The sequence below is a fragment of the Cryptotermes secundus genome, unplaced genomic scaffold (assembly GCF_002891405.2).
Source record: "Cryptotermes secundus unplaced genomic scaffold, Csec_1.0 scaffold592, whole genome shotgun sequence".
Lineage (NCBI taxonomy): Eukaryota > Metazoa > Arthropoda > Insecta > Blattodea > Kalotermitidae > Cryptotermes > Cryptotermes secundus.
The window spans coordinates 31109-49563 of NW_019734362.1; the positions used below are offsets into that span (position 1 = coordinate 31109).

The window sequence follows — 18455 nt, forward strand, 5'->3', positions numbered from 1 at the left end:
GTAAGTATGCACTCACTGCCTGACAGATATGCCACTTGGTGATACAAGCCAATCACATTTCCTCACAACAGTAGGTACTTTATCACTTCCTTTAGATCGTCGTGACTCCTAAGTACTGTAGCATTTAGCGCGTTTAAGAATACTTTGCGAGATGCGTAGATTCAAGTTGCGTATTTCTGTACTTTTTTTATTGCTAGTGGGGTGGGACTAAGTCCCTTGTACTGCGGCTACTTCTGGCCTCTTGTACGGGCCCCAGATGATAAGTGAGGGTGATTGTGGAGCAATTGGTGGAATGAAGATTGGCAGGGGAAACCGAAGTACTCGGAGAAAACCTGCCCCAGCGCCACTTTGTCCACCACAAATCACATTGACCAGATCCGGGATCGAACTCGGGCCGCCACGGTGGGAAGCTAGGGCTTCTTTACTTTTCGACACTCTCTGTATCTCAGACTAAAAAACATAAAACGTTAAGATCATTATTAATTAAAAATTGAAAGAACCGATAGTGGTCCAATATCTGGAGGTACTAAAGAAACCCGTGAGAAATGTCAGGCAGGACAGCCGGCCTCCAGGCCCAGAGTATAACTTGCCAACTTCCAAATACAAAGCAACTCTGCACCTCAACCACGATATTCGGCTTTACGGGAAATGTGCAGCATGGTAAGTGAAACTGAATTCTTTGTGACATTCTCAGTGCTTGGTAAAACAGAAAACTGATTCGTTTTTTATATACTGAGTAACTGAGTAACGAAGGCGCATGAAAATGGAGGTACAGCTCCACAAATTTCCAATCTCGGCATTATTTTTTTATTGCTAGTGGAATGGAACTAAGTCCCTTGTACTGCGGCCATTTCTGGCCTTTTGTACCAGCCCCAGATGATAGGTGAGGGTGATTGTGGAGCAATTGGTGGAATGAAGATTGGCAGGGGAAACCGAAGTACTCGGAGAAAACCTGCACCAGCGCCACTTTGTCTACCACAAATCCCACTTGACCAGACCCGGGATCGAACCTGGGCCGCCGCGGTGGGAAACAGCGACTAACCGCTTGAGCTATGGCGCGACCACAATCTCGGCACTAACTAGAGGTGACTTCAGTTCACGCTCGGCCGCTTCTCCCAAGGGAAAAGGCCTCCTCTACCTACAGCATAGGAAAGATTGTGTGTTCCCAGTCGGAAAAGGATAAAGACGGAAGAATTCGGGGACAGTCGAATATTTACTGACCCCGGATCCTCTTTTCTAACTCAGAATGTCATCGTGCCACCTTCTTAGATGGGAGAATACTTCGTAATGTGGATACAATCTGTGTACATGTTAACTTGATTGAACTGCATTATGAAGGTGCCCCATCGCGTAATTTGTTAGATAACTGTGTGGACGTTGAGTTCATTTACTATATGATCAAGTCGAGAAGGATAAGGTGAGCAGGGCATGTACCACGAATGGGTAAGAGGAATGCATATAGGATATTGGTGGGAAGGCCAGAATGAAACAGACCACTAGGAAGACCAAGGCGCAGGTGGGTGGACAACATTAAAATGGATCTTAGAAATATAGGATGGGATGATATGGATTAGATTGATCTGGCTCAGGATAGGGACTAGTGGAGGGCTCTTGTCAGCACCCAATATATAGAAGAGTCAGGAGCCCGAGATCCGGTTTGGACGCTGTGAAAAGGAGAAAACCCTTGCTCCAGCGGGGAAACGAATTTCGGCCTCTCAGCCCGTTTCTTCACGGCTGTTCCGTGAGATCCCTTGTGACATGAAAATATTGCCCCCAAAACTGACGGGCTGGTACCGTCTGTGACTCCTAATAAGATATAACAGGGCGGGTCACTGCGCTCGGATTCTCTCTCTGCCGAGACACTGTTTATCCTTGTTGAGGCATTGTGTGGTTTATTTCGGACCCTCAGGCAAAATTCCGGGATAATACCTCGATGAAGTCATGCTTGCCTCCTCCAAATCCTGATTTATAAACCGCCATATATTTCGACGCTATTTATTGTTGTAAAATCGCCGCCACAGCAGCGTGTCTTAAAATGTGGGGTTTGGATTTGTGAACGAATTTATAGACCACCTATGCATACGACTCGGAACTTCAACACTATCACTGATCTGCACAGTTCACAAATCACTAAAACACACGCTATGCCTTTTTCAGCCTGCTTTTTCTTCACCAGCCGTTCCCTGACAAAGGATTTTAACGCTGGCGATTCTTCAGCTTCACGTGCTCAAGTCCTCTCTTCACAGCCTCCCTTCCAGAACTCAGTTGTCAATTGAACGCAGTGCTCCAACTGTCCTGGTTTGAACTTCTCGGCACGGACCACAGAGAAAACACCATTCTCGTATGCTAAACTTTTCCGCGGAAATGTGTTCGCGTCACCCAACAACATATTATGTAAGGTGAAACTGTGTGCACTGTAAGACGGTTAGCATGAATACACATCATGGACATGAATCAGTGCAACAGGACGCTAAAATATAACACTATGCAACCTCGTTTATTAAGAATCTGCTGCCCTACTAAGAGGGGTTGTTTCACTACCGTTACACAGCAACGGGTCTACACGCTATAATGTCATTATAAAAATATAAGGAAAAAATATTTTAGGTGTAATGACTTGATGAAGGTGAATTCTCTGCCAAACTTTAAAAGTAAGCGAGGTGTCAGAAGCGACAACCTCAAATTTTCCCCATGATATAATGTAGGAAAGCGAGCGTCACAGAACTTGTGGTCATGTCCAAGCAAATGCACTGCTTGGTATCTGCTAGTCAATAATGACGCAGGTTATTACAGCAATTTAGTCGCGTCCCACACCTATACAAAAGCCTCCTCCCACCCGCAGTACCGACCTCACTTTCACATACGAGGCTCCGATAATCTCCTTATATAATATTTAATTTGGTGAGTGTGGGAAATTCCATTAATTCCGGCTCATCCAATAATATTTACGTATATATTCTGAAAATGTTTCTACTTAAAAAATCAATTACACGTATTCTAAAGTTCAGTGTTCTAAATTTAAGTGCAATCTTAAAGTGTTATTTAACACGTTAGGAAGTGCATGTAGACAGCAGGCCCACAATTGAAAGCACAGTATTACCTATGAGACTCCTCAAGGAATGTGGAAGTATTCTTTTTTTATATTATGACATACCTTGCATTGACGTAAACATTTCGAGATAAGAATTTCCCACGCGGATAAGTTGAGGCTAACAGGCGACATTGTAGACAGGCACAGGAATATTAGAAATTCCTCCCAAGAAAATATTTGTTTGATGTTGACATATGTCCAGCAGTGGCCAACGGTCAAACCCTCCACTCCGCCGGTTTACGACTCTTTCCAGGAAACCGATGGCTGAAATTACTCCACCAAACGAAATTTTGTAACAAACCGCACTGTGCTCATTCTTGGAGCAAAGAATCCATTTAGATAAGGAGGGGTAGGTCTGTATTCACAGAATCAAATGCAAATAACTAGTTTGTAGGTGTCATACCAACACTGCATCATATGATTTCATGAAGCGTACCTCACCGTCCGTCTTTACCCTTAGGCTTACATTCAGAGAGAAGAAGGGAGAAATGCGCCAAGGTCATCTCTGATTTAACAGTTGTTTTCAAATGCCCACAAGGTGTGTGTGGATAGCCAACTACAAGTTACAGAACACAGATAAATGCATCAGCGTCTGCCAAGCCCCTACGCTCAAAACCCAATACAGGACTGAGAAGGAGGAGGAAAAATAACACCACTTGGTGTAAGAAGAGCGAGAGGTTCACAAGTAAAAAAGTAAATGTAGTAACAATACGACAGAACCTAAACTCTATGTTAACAAACACAAACAGAAATAGACAACTGTAACTCAAACTAAGAACTCTGAGTAGGCACATAGCAACGGTCAGGATAACGGAGAGTTACTAAATAGTAAATCACCTTCAAAATAAACAGTCAAATTTGGTGTTGGTGTGGCGTAGTGGGGACAACAACTTAACGTACCTTTTATGTACACATATACTTCTGTCTGAAACCAACTTCATTTTTTATTTACTGCTCCTCTTTGCTACATGTTTCGACCGTACCCACCCATCATCAGGAAAATGTTTATCTTGCTAAACGCTTTAGGCTCTTATTTCCCACTGTATTTACAATTAATTAGTTCCAAATAAAATATGTCAGTGTCGTTCCATTTATCGTCTTCCATTCATAAGAGATAAATCGTTGTCTGATGATGGCCGGCTGCGGCCGAAACATTTAGCAAAGAGAAATAAATGAAAAATAATGTTGCATTGAGATAGACGTGTATGTGATGTAAAGTTAATGTAACAGGATGCTGAAATACAATATTACAAAACTAACGCACACTGACGTCGTTTAAAAACTCTATACGCGTCAAATCTTAAATCGCGCAAGCGCACAGCGGAAATCTAGCAGCTTTCCTTACCCCTCGATTCTATCTGCTCGCTTGGCTTGCTCTTACGGCCTGAAGATGGATGCACTACGTTCCTCCGAATCGCCACGAAAATTGTACCGGACTGCATGGCGTAACATCCCAGAAGATAGTCCCCATCATTTCCGTCACAGGGAGAACATCAAACCCAAAATAATACTACGACATTTATAGGCTTCCTACCCGGGCGGCCCGGGTTTGATACCGGGTCTGGTCAAGTGGGATTTGTGGTGGACAAAGTGACGCTGGGGCAGGTTTTCTCCGAGTACTTCGGTTGCCCCTGCCAATCTTCAGTCCTCTAATTGCTCCACAATCACCCTCACCTATCATCTGGGGCTGGTACGATAGGCCAGAAGTGGCCGCAGTACAAGGGACTTAGTCCCACCCCACTAATAAAAAAACAGACATTTCTATATAAACCCTAAGGGAAACACACAGAATATGAGGATACTGGACGATCAAAAAGGGTACTTTATACACGAAAGAGCTTGTCTAAACTTCTCAGTTTCATATATTATAAGAGGATGTATAGAATTCGTGTATCTGAGGAAATCCTTTCATTACACTAGTTTACGAACTATTCTAATTCGAACTTATAGCGGGAAGAGTCAGTAAATATGTCACAAATGGAAGTAAAACAGCTGTAATGGACGTAATGGGTTTTCTATATGTACACGCATCTCTAGGTAGCAGTATAGTCCAGCTTCATGAAAGTCTACGTAGCAGACGGGCGTGTGCATGTTCAGAGGCTTATTTCAGTAGTCAAAATGACGACCGAAAACTAGCGTTCTGTTGTGCTATTTGTGGTTGAAAGTACTCAATGCAAAGGATATTCATAAAGAAATATTTCCCGATTGCACTGTGAAGTGTCTGTCAAATAAAGCGGTTCACAGCTGGATCGAGAAATTCTCTAAAAGACATTCGTAAGTCGCAGATGATGCCCAAACATGTGAGGAAGTGGCTGAGACAATAGTCAAAAGACGTCAATGCTGCGGGTTTCAAAGCGCTGGTAAAGTGATGGGACTAGTGTATCAACGTTCCAACTGAATCCAATCGGCACGGCGGTCACTGATTGGCCTATTGTACCTGCCCCGTGTGATTATGACGATGGAAAATTTGGTGGAATGAAGATTGGCAGGAAAAACCGAAGTACTCGGAGAAAACCCTCCCCAGCGCCACTTTGTCCACCACAAATCCCACTTGACCAGTCCCGGGATCGAACCCGGACCGCCGCGGGCCTGGCACCAGTGGAGTTTTAATAACTGAATATCTTCTAAGCTCTCGCAGATGGTTGGTGCTGGGGATTATACCTGCAATCCTAACGCTTCCACGGCGTGAGCTTCAGCAATGGCAATATTTCACTTTCACGCTTTTATATAACGTCCGAGCCTAAGCAATTAAGTTGCGATATTTTTAATCTTTCTGTCATCACTTAAGTTACCACCTCTCACAGCATATTTTTCTCGAAACGCCGTGGATTCTGATTACTCTCAGAGAGACGCAACTTTTAATCGACCTACGTATAAACCTTCTACGGACGCCGAAGTAAGTTATTGGTCTTTTATGAGAGACGGTACATGGAGAAATGCGCAGTCACTTTATGGACAAATGACGACAAAGATCTCACTGAGTAGGTTTTGCGAATTGCGTTTCCAAGTTGTTTATTTTCATTGTGATTTAGCAGAGATACAAAACATTAGCGGGGTACACGCCAGGCGTTTGCTGCTGTAGTGGAAAGTGCATGTAGATGACAAACCTTTCTTCTGGTGGCGTAATTTTGAACATTTTAGAGTTATGCAAGCACAGGGTTTAGCAGGCAATTTGCAGGCAGGAATTTGCGTGTACACTCTTATATGAGATATTCTGCTACCTCTAAAAAAACAGATTCATAAACACGTTTCTGACGAAAATAGAACGGTTACTGGACTCGCGTTTGAAGTTGCTTAAAAAAATGTAAAGCTATCCCTGTAACAGACCGTGAAGGCTCTTAGGTTGTGAGATGTCGAGGCTCATATATTTTCTCTAGAAAATCGGTTCACAGATGGCCATAAGATTCTCAAGCCTCACGCGCCGGTCGTCATTTAGCCCCAGGACGATTCCTGGTACTCATTTCTGTTAGAGGCTGAGTCGACCCCAAAGCCATAGTGCGGCTGGAAGAATTAGGTAAATTGAAAATATTCACCTCACTGGGACTTGAAACCGTGACCTTCAGGCATGTAGCATAGTGCCTCAACCAACTACGCTACCGCGTGCCCCCTTAAAGCTGCCTATTGTTATCATTCTTTCGACAAGAAATGTAATGTATTGTGGAGGGGGGATGAGAGAACCGGCAATGAAGTGCGGAACCCTAGAATTCTGCTATTAACTAATGGAATGTAAAGTAAATGAGAACTATTCGGCCGCGCCATAGCTCAAGCGGTTAGTCGCTGGCTTCTCACCGCGGCGGCCGGGTTCGATCCCGGGTCTGGTCAAGTGTGATTTGTGGTGGACTAAGTGGCGCTAGGGCAGATTTTCTTAGAGCACTTCGCTTTCCCCTGCCAATCTTCTTTCCAACAATTGCTCCATAATCACCCTCACCTATCATCTGGGGCTGGTACAATAGGCCAGAAGTGACCGCAGTACAAGGGACTTAGTCCCACCCCACTAGCAATAAGAAAATTATATCAGTATATTATATTTCAGCATCCTGTTACACTCACACAATATATATGGACAAATACCGTCTTAAGTGCAACAATTTTATTGTAGTTTTTACTTCTTTTTCCTCTTCCACACTACATGTTTCGGCCCTAAATGGCCATCATCAGGTGTGTATCACTCACGCAACTGTTACACTGCTTGTTAAAAATTTAAAAACACCAGTCTTTCCAATGGTATAAAATCTTTGTCAATCTACACGCGTCAATTTGATCTTTAAATTAGCACTTTTTAAACCCCAATTCAAGTTAAAATGTCTATAAGATCTTTGTTCTCTTTCTTTTTCAAAATTTTCAATTAAAGTTTTTCAGGGTACATGCCCTATATCTACGGTGCTGCAGCGGCCACTTCTTGTTTTTATCGCCGTTCATGTGTTGTCTGTAATATACAAATATTCGTGTTACTATCCTATGCTATGCCATGTTATGCTATTCTTATATGTTTATACTGTTATTTGTACTTACTCAGTGTAGGCGCTCTCTGTGTGTGTCGCTGCTTATCTTTAATACGTGTGCTGTCTGGTGTACTGTGTGCTGTGTTTTATGTTCGTGGGTGTTGGAGGGGGAATGGGTAGTGGGGGAGGCAGGTACCGTTAGTCTGTATAGATTTCGCATATAGTTTGAAATATGGGATTGTATGTTTCTATGTGTGTGTCATTCATTTGTAGGCCTTTCTTACTTATTTTATATATATGGTATTTCTCTAATGTATTCAAATGTTTACCCTTTTTTCCCGTTGTTACAACTTCCATTACGTCTGTTATTGTTCCGTATGCATGTCCCGTATTTAGTATGTGATTTGAGTACCCGGAATTGCAATTATTATTTCTAATATCATGTAGATGTTCTTTATATCTAGCGTTAAATGTTCGGCCCGTTTGTCCAATGTATTTCAATGGGCAATCTACACATTTCATTTGGTATATGCCACTTTTATTGTATTTATCTAATTGTGGTTTTTGTTTGAGTATGTTTTCTATTGTGTTACGTGTGCGGAATGCTACTTTTATCTGTGTGTCTTTAAAANAACGGGAAAAAAGGGTAAACATTTGAATACATTAGAGAAATACCATATATATAAAATAAGTAAGAAAGGCCTACAAATGAATGACACACACATAGAAACATACAATCCCATATTTCAAACTATATGCGAAATCTATACAGACTAACGGTACCTGCCTCCCCCACTACCCATTCCCCCTCCAACACCCACGAACATAAAACACAGCACACAGTACACCAGACAGCACACGTATTAAAGATAAGCAGCGACACACACAGAGAGCGCCTACACTGAGTAAGTACAAATAACAGTATAAACATATAAGAATAGCATAACATGGCATAGCATAGGATAGTAACACGAATATTTGTATATTACAGACAACACATGAACGGCGATAAAAACAAGAAGTGGCCGCTGCAGCACCGTAGATATAGGGCATGTACCCTGAAAAACTTTAATTGAAAAATTTGAAAAAGAAAGAGAACAAAGATCTTATAGACATTTTAACTTGAATTGGGGTTTAAAAAGTGCTAATTTAAAGATCAAATTGACGCGTGTAGATTGACAAAGATTTTATACCATTGGAAAGACTGGTGTTTTTAAATTTTTAACAAGCAGTGTAACAGTTGCGTGAGTGATACACACCTGATGATGGCCATTTAGGGCCGAAACATGTAGTGTGGAAGAGGAAAAAGAAGTAAAAACTACAATAAAATTGTTGCACTTAAGACGGTATTTGTCCATATATATTTTATCAGTATATTAGTTTAACAAATTAAATTTAAATAAGTCAAGTAGATTTGTGGAATTCTTTAATTTACTAGTGGCACATAATATATTCAGAATTGTGTTTGGAGGCACTAAAGGGCTAAGCATTTGTGCAAAGAGATAGGAGGAACAAGCGGTACTTATGTCGATGTATTGATTTAAAACGTTAACATAAAGCAATTAGTCAGTTATCAACGAACTAAAGAATTTGTCTGCAGTGTCAGTAGTCGTGCTGTGTTCTACATCTTGCAAATCCTAATCTTAGTTACAGCTACATGTCATGAACCTCTATCCATACAAAATTTTGTGATGGTGTTTCGAACGGTGCTGCTTAGCAGCTGCCGTTTAATTAGTGGCGTCAGGTGGTAACATACGGAGCTGGATATATAGTTACGTGATTCTGTATGCGATTTCATGCATCTGTGACAAATCTGATCAGTACAGTTCTTCGAACTGACACTGCAAATTACCACAAAACACACATAGAACAAGGTTCGAGTTATCGACAGAGAGGGCGCCCCACATCAACAAACCCTCAACCGTCTGACAGAAATAAAAATGTTGTTGTGGGTCCCAAAAGGGGGCTCGACACCAAGACAGATTGGAAAATCGATAGTCGGTCGTTACATAACTTTGACTTTAAATGTGAAGTAACAAAAATCTGGTCTTGGACTCCAGAAGGGGCTTGACACGAAGGCTGACTGGCCAAAAGACCGTCGGTGGTGACTTTCAATTTTAATTGAAGTTAGTTGGAAGTCGGAGTAGTCCGTTAGCAACCTAGAATTGAATTGTTAGCAGCCGCTACCTAATAACTGCTAGTGAAGAAATAGAAGATTTCATTATGCGTTCTGTAATTGTACTATCCTGAAGAGTGTAAATTAGTGAGACGGCTTAAAGTTATTTGTATTTGAGAGTTATAAACGTTCAATAAATCCAGTTATCAATCCAAACCCTGTGCTTAGTCACCAACAAATGACATGGAAGCCTGTTTCTCATACTTGGGTTTGAGGTTTTTAGAGCGGTTATAATGAAGAGAATTATCCTTGCGTCATGTAATTCAGTATAATTTTGCCTCGGTTTCAGGGTTAAGGATAAGACAAGCAAGCAAAAAGCAAGAAGTAGCCGGTAAGTACAGCGCAATTAGCTGCCTGCTTCTTGGTGACTACTTGCTTTGCTTATTATTCCACCCGAATGTTGGGGCAGTACTTTCCTCCAGGATATCAGTAAACGCCTGCCGGACTGCACCGCATCGCGTATTAGAAGACAATCCTCGTACAGTTAGCTGACTTAAGGTTCGGCCACATAGAGCGCTACGTACGCTATGTTCGCTATACTAACAGAAAAATATCTCCATTTATTGCCAATGTGACTGGCCACACAGACTTCCGTACGCTACGTACGCTACGTACGCTACGTACGCTATGTTCCCTATGTTAGCTGCGTCGCAGAGTGTGCACAGCGTACGTAGCGTACATAGCGAACATAGCGTAGCGCTCTGTGTGGCCGAACCTTTAAAGGATCTGATCGACGTCGTCGTGTAAGGTACGACTCTTCACAACCACGGGTATAAGAAACTCACAACCTTCAAAATATGCTCTGACTTTTAGAGAAGAATACTAAAGGCGACCGCCTCTGTGTTGAAGTGGTCAGAGTTCCTGCTTACAGATCCAGAGGTTCCGGGTTCGATTCCCAACTCTACCAAATTTTCTGAAAAGTATTGAGTCTGGAACCGGGTCCCCTCAGCCTCGTGAGGATAATTGAGGAGCTACTTGAATGGAAAAGTAGCGGCTCCAGTTTAGAAAACCGAAATTAATGTCCGTGGGGAACCGTTGCGCTGATCACGCGACACCCTCTATCCGCTAAAGTTGGCACTAACTTCACCGAGAATTGCAACATACACAATGGAACATTAGCATACATGCCGGAGTTCATTGGTACCATCAAGAATTTTTTCACCTGAAATGCATCAATATTGCTACAAATACATTGTTACATTAACACATGGTTGTATAGTAAAGTGATTCTCAGATCCGAGAAGACCTGACTTAACCAAGGATTCTCCGCTGCGCCAGGTACATTCTGGGATAATGGCTCAAATCAGGTCATGATGCTTTGCTTTCATACGTTTCTCAAATCTTGTTCGCTTATGTCATTCGAAACTGGAAACTCCGAGCCACTGGTACCAACGTTATATACTTACTTACTCATGAAGCTGAGCTTTTTATTTTTATAGAATTTTATGGAACCTGAAGACAGCGCCATAGCTCAAGCGGTTAGTCGCTGGCTTCCCATCGCGGCGGCCCGGGGTCGATCCCGGGTCTGGTCAAGTGGGATTTGTGGTGGACAAAGTGGCGCTGGGGCAGGTTTTTTCTCCGAGTACTTCGGTTTCCCTTGCCAATCTTCATTCCACCAATTGCCCCACAATCACCCCCACCTATCATCTAGGGCTGGTACAATAGACCAGAAATGGTCGCAGTACAAGGGACTTAGTCCCACCCCACTAGCAAATAAAAATAATATGGAACCCAAAAATTCATTACCGTATTCACAAGAGTCCTCCAGTTGTCCACCTACGTTATATACATAAATAAATGTGAACTATTACAATATGCTTCATCATCATTCTAACGTCACCTCTCACAAGACAGACCCCTGCAGAAGGTACTGCAAGCATAACGAAGCAACATGGTGCAGCCTGTATCGCTCCGTGATTCACATTTTGCAATAGCTGACGCCTTATTTGAAATAAACCTGGAAGGTATACAAGTCTCCCTGCTCTAAGCTGAAGCACGCATAGTTATTGAACGTGTTTTTGCTATGTGACAGAACTCTTTCGCCTTCTCGCTTCTGTTGTTGTTGTTACTGATCCTAAGACGTTTTGTGTCTCTAGAATAAACGGCGACCGTCGAGAGGATGGTTAGTGGTAAATGACTTGGAAAGGCTCCGGAAGGTAGCGGTCATGACCCAGTCAAGGTATTCGTATCTCGACAGTCGTCCGGTGGGTCGGGAAAACTAGGAGATGCGCCAGGCTAGCCGATATTTGGGCCGAGACTCGAACTGAAAACCTCCTTAATACAAGTGTACAGCGTCATCTCCTGACAGATCTATTCCGTCACTAAGGCTGGCGTTTTAAATACAAGTTTGTGACTGCAGACTGAAACGTGCTATTGAAAACAAAGACATTATCCACGCACATAAAAATTGTCCTGTGTGGTAGATCGCCGTGTATTTTGGTTCTTTATGAGCCTATTTTACGAAATGCAACACAATTTATTGTACGGTAATACATTACAAAGGAAATGAAGTTAAAATGTATTGTACCTGGAACTAGAAGTTATAGTGGACACACATGATACAGAAACTGATCGGACGATGCCTTGTGTATATTATAAGTCCAAAATTTTATCTCTATTTGTTACATGTAGATTGGAAGATGAAACATAAATACTGACAGACGAACGGACAGCCACAATACCGCAATCACTGATTCCCAACACAGAGCATATAAATGTTACTGTATAGCACGCGTCTCAGGGTCGGCGAACTGCCGTTACGAGACACGTGCAACTATAATAATTAGAGTTCACTGGTTAAACAAGGGCTTGAGAGGAAATGACTTGCACGAGGAGAGATCATTTACGGATATTTGTCTAGCAGAGACTTATTTGCAGCCTGCTACGTAGTGTTTCTGACAGCTATTGTTATATTTAGTTCTTCATCTGAATCTGTCTGCTTGCAGCATCCGACGTCTGGAGCGGAATACAATGGAACTTCCGTAGAGATGTGACGGCTCGAGTCAAATCACCAAGTACAGTGCCCCATGTTTCTCACAGCCACGCATCCCCAGTCTTTCACCTACTCAGTGACTCCAGAGAATAAATTTCCCTACAGAGGACATCCACATTTCCATCAAAATTGCAATATTTATCTGTGGTCTAGTGGTCGGAGTTCTTGCCTACAGATAAGAGGTCTCGGGTTCGATACCAGGTCCACTCAGCCTCGTGAGAACAATTAAGGAGCTATTTCAAGGAAACAGCGGCTTCCGTCTACAAAATCGAGATTAACGGCCTTAAGAGATCCGTTGCGATAACCACGCGACACACTCTACCGGCAGAAGTTGACACTACCTTCGCCGACAAACCGCGGTCTCTCGGTCGGTATAGTTCACTTGCGGACTACAGGCCACGGAGTTTGTTTTTGTTTGTTATCTCTCTCTCTCTTTCTCTCTTCTGTTGCTCCCACTTGGAGCATAGGGCACGCGTGAAACGCTTTGTTTCTCTTTAGTTTCTTAATCCTAGGACATTCTGTAGGATTCCTTGGAAAGGGGATCAGCCCGACGCAAAAGCGCTACTACACAAACACAGAATAAACGCAGATATCTATGCCTTGAGTGGGATTTGAACCCAGGATCCCAGCGTTTGAGCGAGCGGAGACATTTCATGCGGCCACTGTGATCTGCTACATCTGGTTATACTATCAAATAATCATTAGATGTGTCGTACAAGAAGAAGGAGCATTTTGAGTGTGAGATTTCAGGTTCCCCCAACGGCGACTATTTATAGATTTCTTCTGGGATGTAACGTCGTGTCAACTGGTAGAAGCTTAACGACGTTGCGGAAAGGCATGCTACCTCCATCTTGTTACTTGGCTCTTACATTTCTCTTTCACTCTGCAGATGGATACAGTACGTCGATAAAAACTCCACGCCATAACATCCAAGAAGAGAAGGCTCTTATCCTTTCGAATATTTACTGAGAGCAAATTCTCCGCTTATATTAATGGTACTTCAACTAGGTCCTCTAATCTTACATTACGCCTACTGCTCTGCCTTTGTGACTAAAGAAAGGCTTATATCGGCATCGCACAGTGCGTCTGTGTTACCTGTTNCCCCCATTCTCAAAATTACGTTTGAGCCAACTGACAGAGTAATGGAAATTGAGATGACGGTGACACGCACAGCGTATAGCGCCTTCCCATTTCTTAACTTCCTGCCAATAGTAACATTGACGTGAGGGCCTTACGAAATACAGAAGACGAAACTAACCTCCTCTCAGTGTACGCACATGAAGATTCTTTTTGACGATGAAACACTTAATTTTCTTCGGGCTAAATATCTGTAGAAGTCTGTGAGGAAGTTAGAATTATGAATGCACTGAAATACATCTGCAGGGCTACTCATTCCCCTGAGTCAGGAGAAATACAAATTTCGCAATGAGCATTACAAAAGCTCCAATTCATGCTACAAGATTAGACTTACAATCATAGGACAATATAAAATCTTCATTACGTCTCTGTTCCAGCGTTATCCGTGCACCGCGATAACTTTATGAACCAATTAAAAGCGCGTTAGTGATTCTGTTCACTGTTACAGAAGTATGTAAGCTAACTGAATTTGCTTTTGTACTTAATCAAGCACTAGCCTTGAACAGGTATCGGGAACGCATTCTTAACCTTCACTTTAGATTAAAGTGAGTGGTCAAGTTCACGCTTCGGCCACTTTATCCCCGCGAAATAGGTCACTGGAGCCACTTACCAGACGGCAGGTTTGAAGAACAGAAAATCTCTTCCCGTGAAGGGAATCGAACCCAGATTCCCGCCTTCTCCGATCGTAGCCTAGTCAATGACTGGGTCATTTCGGCTCCACAAACAGTGTTGCTAAACATATTAAAAAACAGGACGATGGATAAAGTCCGAAAACCCAATATCTCTGTGTGTTATACACCATCGTCATAGTCCTATAGTAACTACTTAAACAAACAATGTCTTACAGTTAATATAGAAAATTAAATGTTAATTTATTTAGAAATAATTGAAAAGTTTTCTTGAAACAGCTGCCTACAAGATGCCCATACAGACAATTTGAGTACAGTGTAAAGTGTCCTTTTATTCCTGAAACTATTAAATTAATAAATGCAGCATCTAAATATTTGAAGGTAAGTTATTTTACCACTGGTTACGCACACATTACCACGGAAAATAAGAAATATTTATGACTGGTTGAATTCACAGTATCTCGAGCAAATAAAAAGTAAAGCTATCCCTGTATCAGGCCGTGAAGGCACACAGGTGTGTGAGACGTTGAGGGTCCCACATTTTCTCAACAATCGGCTCAAAGATGGCGGTAAACTTGTCAGCCTTACGCGCCGGCCGAGCTTTACTCCCCAGGAAAATTATTTAATTAATTCCTGGTACTCATTTCTGTTAGAGGCTGAGTGAACCCCAGGGCCATACTGCGGCTGGAAGGATTAGGTAAATTGGAAAAATGCAATGACCTCATCGGGACTTGAACCCGCGACCTTCCGGCTTGTAGTATAGTGCCTCAACCAACTACGCTACCGCTTCAAAATATATTTTTGATATTACATCTCCACTAATATGAAAAGTATATTTTGAAAGAAATCTATCCGTATATACTAGCTCCTGTTAATACAAGCTCCCTGTAGAACGCTCCATCATTTTACACTGACGTTACTTCAGTGCCAACCGGCGTTCTCTTTTCCTGCCGAGACTGTTCCTGCCGAGACTGTTGCGAACTCCTTCACTGAGAGTCAGGATCTCTACTTCTTCTGCATTAAAACAGATTTACACTCCACAGAACCTCACCGCTGAGGTAGTGCTAGCAAACTAAACTATCCTAACGGTTCTTCTGCCTAAATACTCAAGATTAAATCAACATTAATTACAATAAACATCCTAACTTTAATCCTTCGACTGTACTATACTGTTCTGAATGAAATCCATACTCTTGGTTTAAAGCGTGACTTTCTAAAGACGCGTCCACATTACTCGTGCTCCTCCTCGTGCTCGCCAGGCTTGTGCTCGTCTGGAGACTCGTCTGGCTTTTACTTGTGCTCGTAAATCTTCGTCCACACTACTTCAGTTGCTCGCCAGGCTTCGGCGCGTGAGGATCCGTATATTTACTCGTAGTGTGTATAGACTGTAGTCGTATTTTAATTTATTGGCTATAGTTTTTAAATTAAAAATTTTAAATTTGTTTGTCTCGTGACTTGTCATATCGTCCACATTACTCGCGAGCATAGCGAGTCACACGAGCACGAGTAATGTGGACGCGCCTTAAGGAACTGGCACGAGATCAGTATTAACGTCTTTAAACCCTATTTAATGGACCAGTATCGTGGTCACAAGTGTCACGTGTTTACAGAGAAATGTTTAAACTTTTAAACGTAAATCTCGACATTAACATTCGTGAAATAGTACTCGCCTAACTTCCTAATTTTGAAAAAAATGAAAGTAGACTTATTGGGATCACCTTGCTGTGTTTGTGTGTACCTGTGTGTCTGCATGCGTATCCCCTCTGTTAACTACTGAATGCCTGAAGCAATCTTTATTAAACTTGGTACATATTTCATGGCATCTGAGCCCATTTCATCTAAGCACATCATAAATTCCTTCGATTAGTAATACCAACATTACAGCCTTTGAAACTTCTGCTGCAAAATTTAAATGCCTGTACATGGTAAGAATATCATGCCACATGAAGACACCTCAACGGCGTACATCATAAATTCTTCCCATAAGTAGTGCCAATATTGTAGCCTTTCACATTTCTGAGATATGAAATTAATATTGACTGAACGCCTGTATCAGTTCACTGTATACAGTTCTCAGCACTAAATGGGTCAGGGCCTACCTAATTTCGAATATAATAAGTATTTCCTCTTTACATTCTTAGATTGTCTCATACATTTAGATTGTTAAAATGAAGTACTCGATTTCAGTTCGTGCCTCAAGGGAAATACACTGCGTCTCCGCTACAAAGGCCAACCGGTTTGAGGAAATAATTGCTGTTTATTGTGAGAACCATAAGGAACACACAAATACAATATATTGGCAGAATGAAGAGTTTTAATACGTTAAAACATGCGGTACAGACAGTGACCACTGCGCTTTTAAAGGAATAAAGAAATACACTATGAAATTGTTGATGTAATCAAGTGCAGTTTTCTAAATGACGTCTCATTTGCAGAAGACTTCATTTTCAATACCTACGAGCCTTGAATCTTATACACGTCTTCACTAGAAAGAAAAATCCACTAAGTGCTCTCGTACGGATGCGGGTTCTTATGGCTTCAAAGGCAGTAGATTCATCGTCCTTCCATAAACGACTCAAAGTACTTTGATGCTCTTCCTGTAGCGCCGCTTTTCCAATATGCCGCCAATATGAATTTCTTGGAACTAAATTTCTATGAAAGTCCAGAATTTATAACGTTCCGTATAGAGTGACTGCTATTGTTACTGCTGGAACAGCGGAATTTTGTCACAGTCGGTCGAAACTGGCGATGACTACCTCCACAGAAAACTTCCCCGTTCTCTCAAGATCTTTCAGTCTCATCCGACGACACACAACCGAAATACACTCATTAAATAATGTAATAATTAATCAGTAAGATTGCCTTATATGCACGCCTCATTAACCAACTGAACACTATGCGAGTACTCCTAATCACCATTAGAAGATGTCCCATCGTCATGAAGCCCGAAAATTAATTACCGTCAGGAAGGATTAGGTCAGGGGACACCAGGTAGCGTAGTTAGTTGAGCCATTATGCTACAAGCCCCGAGGTCGCGGGTTTCATTGCCGATGAATTTACTGCATTTTTCAATTGATCTAATCGTTCCAGCCGCACTCTGACCCTGAGGTCCGATCATCCTTTCCAAAAAAATGAGTACCAGGATTCTTCCTGGGGTAAAGGGCGACCGGCTCGTAAGGCTGACAGTCTCCCCGTCATCTGTGAGCTGACTGTCTAGATCAGCGTTGGCCAACCTAATACATCTCGAGGGCCAAATTTAGTTTATAGAACACCATCAGGGGCCAGATACAGTGTTTCTTTCAGACGAATGGTCGGGGAGTATTGCCCCCCAAACTGAATCAGTCACAACCCGTGTAAAAACAAGTGCATTTAAACCTATGTATTTAAATTTTATGTTGCACCAATAATATTAAGCCGATATTGAAAATTTCACCAATCGATTTTATTGCCTTCTATCACTTCTACCCCCAGAGCATTTTTTCTTAAAGAAACACTGGCCAGATCATGCCTTATGTTTAGTTTTATATATGCCGGGGGAAAATGCAATTATAATTTAAGAAAGAAAAATAAAATGCCTTGAAATTTGCAACTACTTACCATAAAAGAGCACAAATTCCTCTTTCAGCAGGGATGAGGACAAAAGACTTTCAATCATAGTTTTATGGTCTAATGATTATACCTAAATCCTCATATACACACTGTTTTAATGAGAGCACTGTGGTTTCATAAAACTGGAAACCAATGATATAAAATCCACTTCTAATCGTGACGTTGCCACTCGAAGAATATGTGAGAACACGACATCTGATAGTCTGTTCCTGTTCTCAGACTTTACATGCTTCAGCGATGAAAACGCTGTTTCGCATATGTAAGTACTTGCAAAAACAGAGCAAAGTTTGAGAGCCCAATTTCGTAACAGTGGGTAACGTTCTGGTGAAAGCAGTTTCTAAAAGTCAATTCAAGTAACCTGAGATGTGTTTAAGGATGG

The 18455-nt window shown here is 41.9% G+C and overlaps 1 protein-coding gene across 2 annotated transcripts in view; it reads right to left on the bottom strand.

Moving 5' to 3' along the window:
* Positions 1-390: 390 nt before the first annotated feature.
* Positions 391-18455, bottom strand: part of LOC117282662 (tachykinin-like peptides receptor 86C) — a 113556-nt gene continuing 95491 nt past the window's right edge. For both annotated transcript variants that reach the window (XM_033753221.1, XM_033753222.1), the window contains exon 3: positions 391-450. In XM_033753221.1, the coding sequence (XP_033609112.1) occupies positions 446-450 (5 nt within the window). In that variant the 3' untranslated portion in view covers positions 391-445. The remainder of the gene's footprint in view (positions 451-18455) is intronic.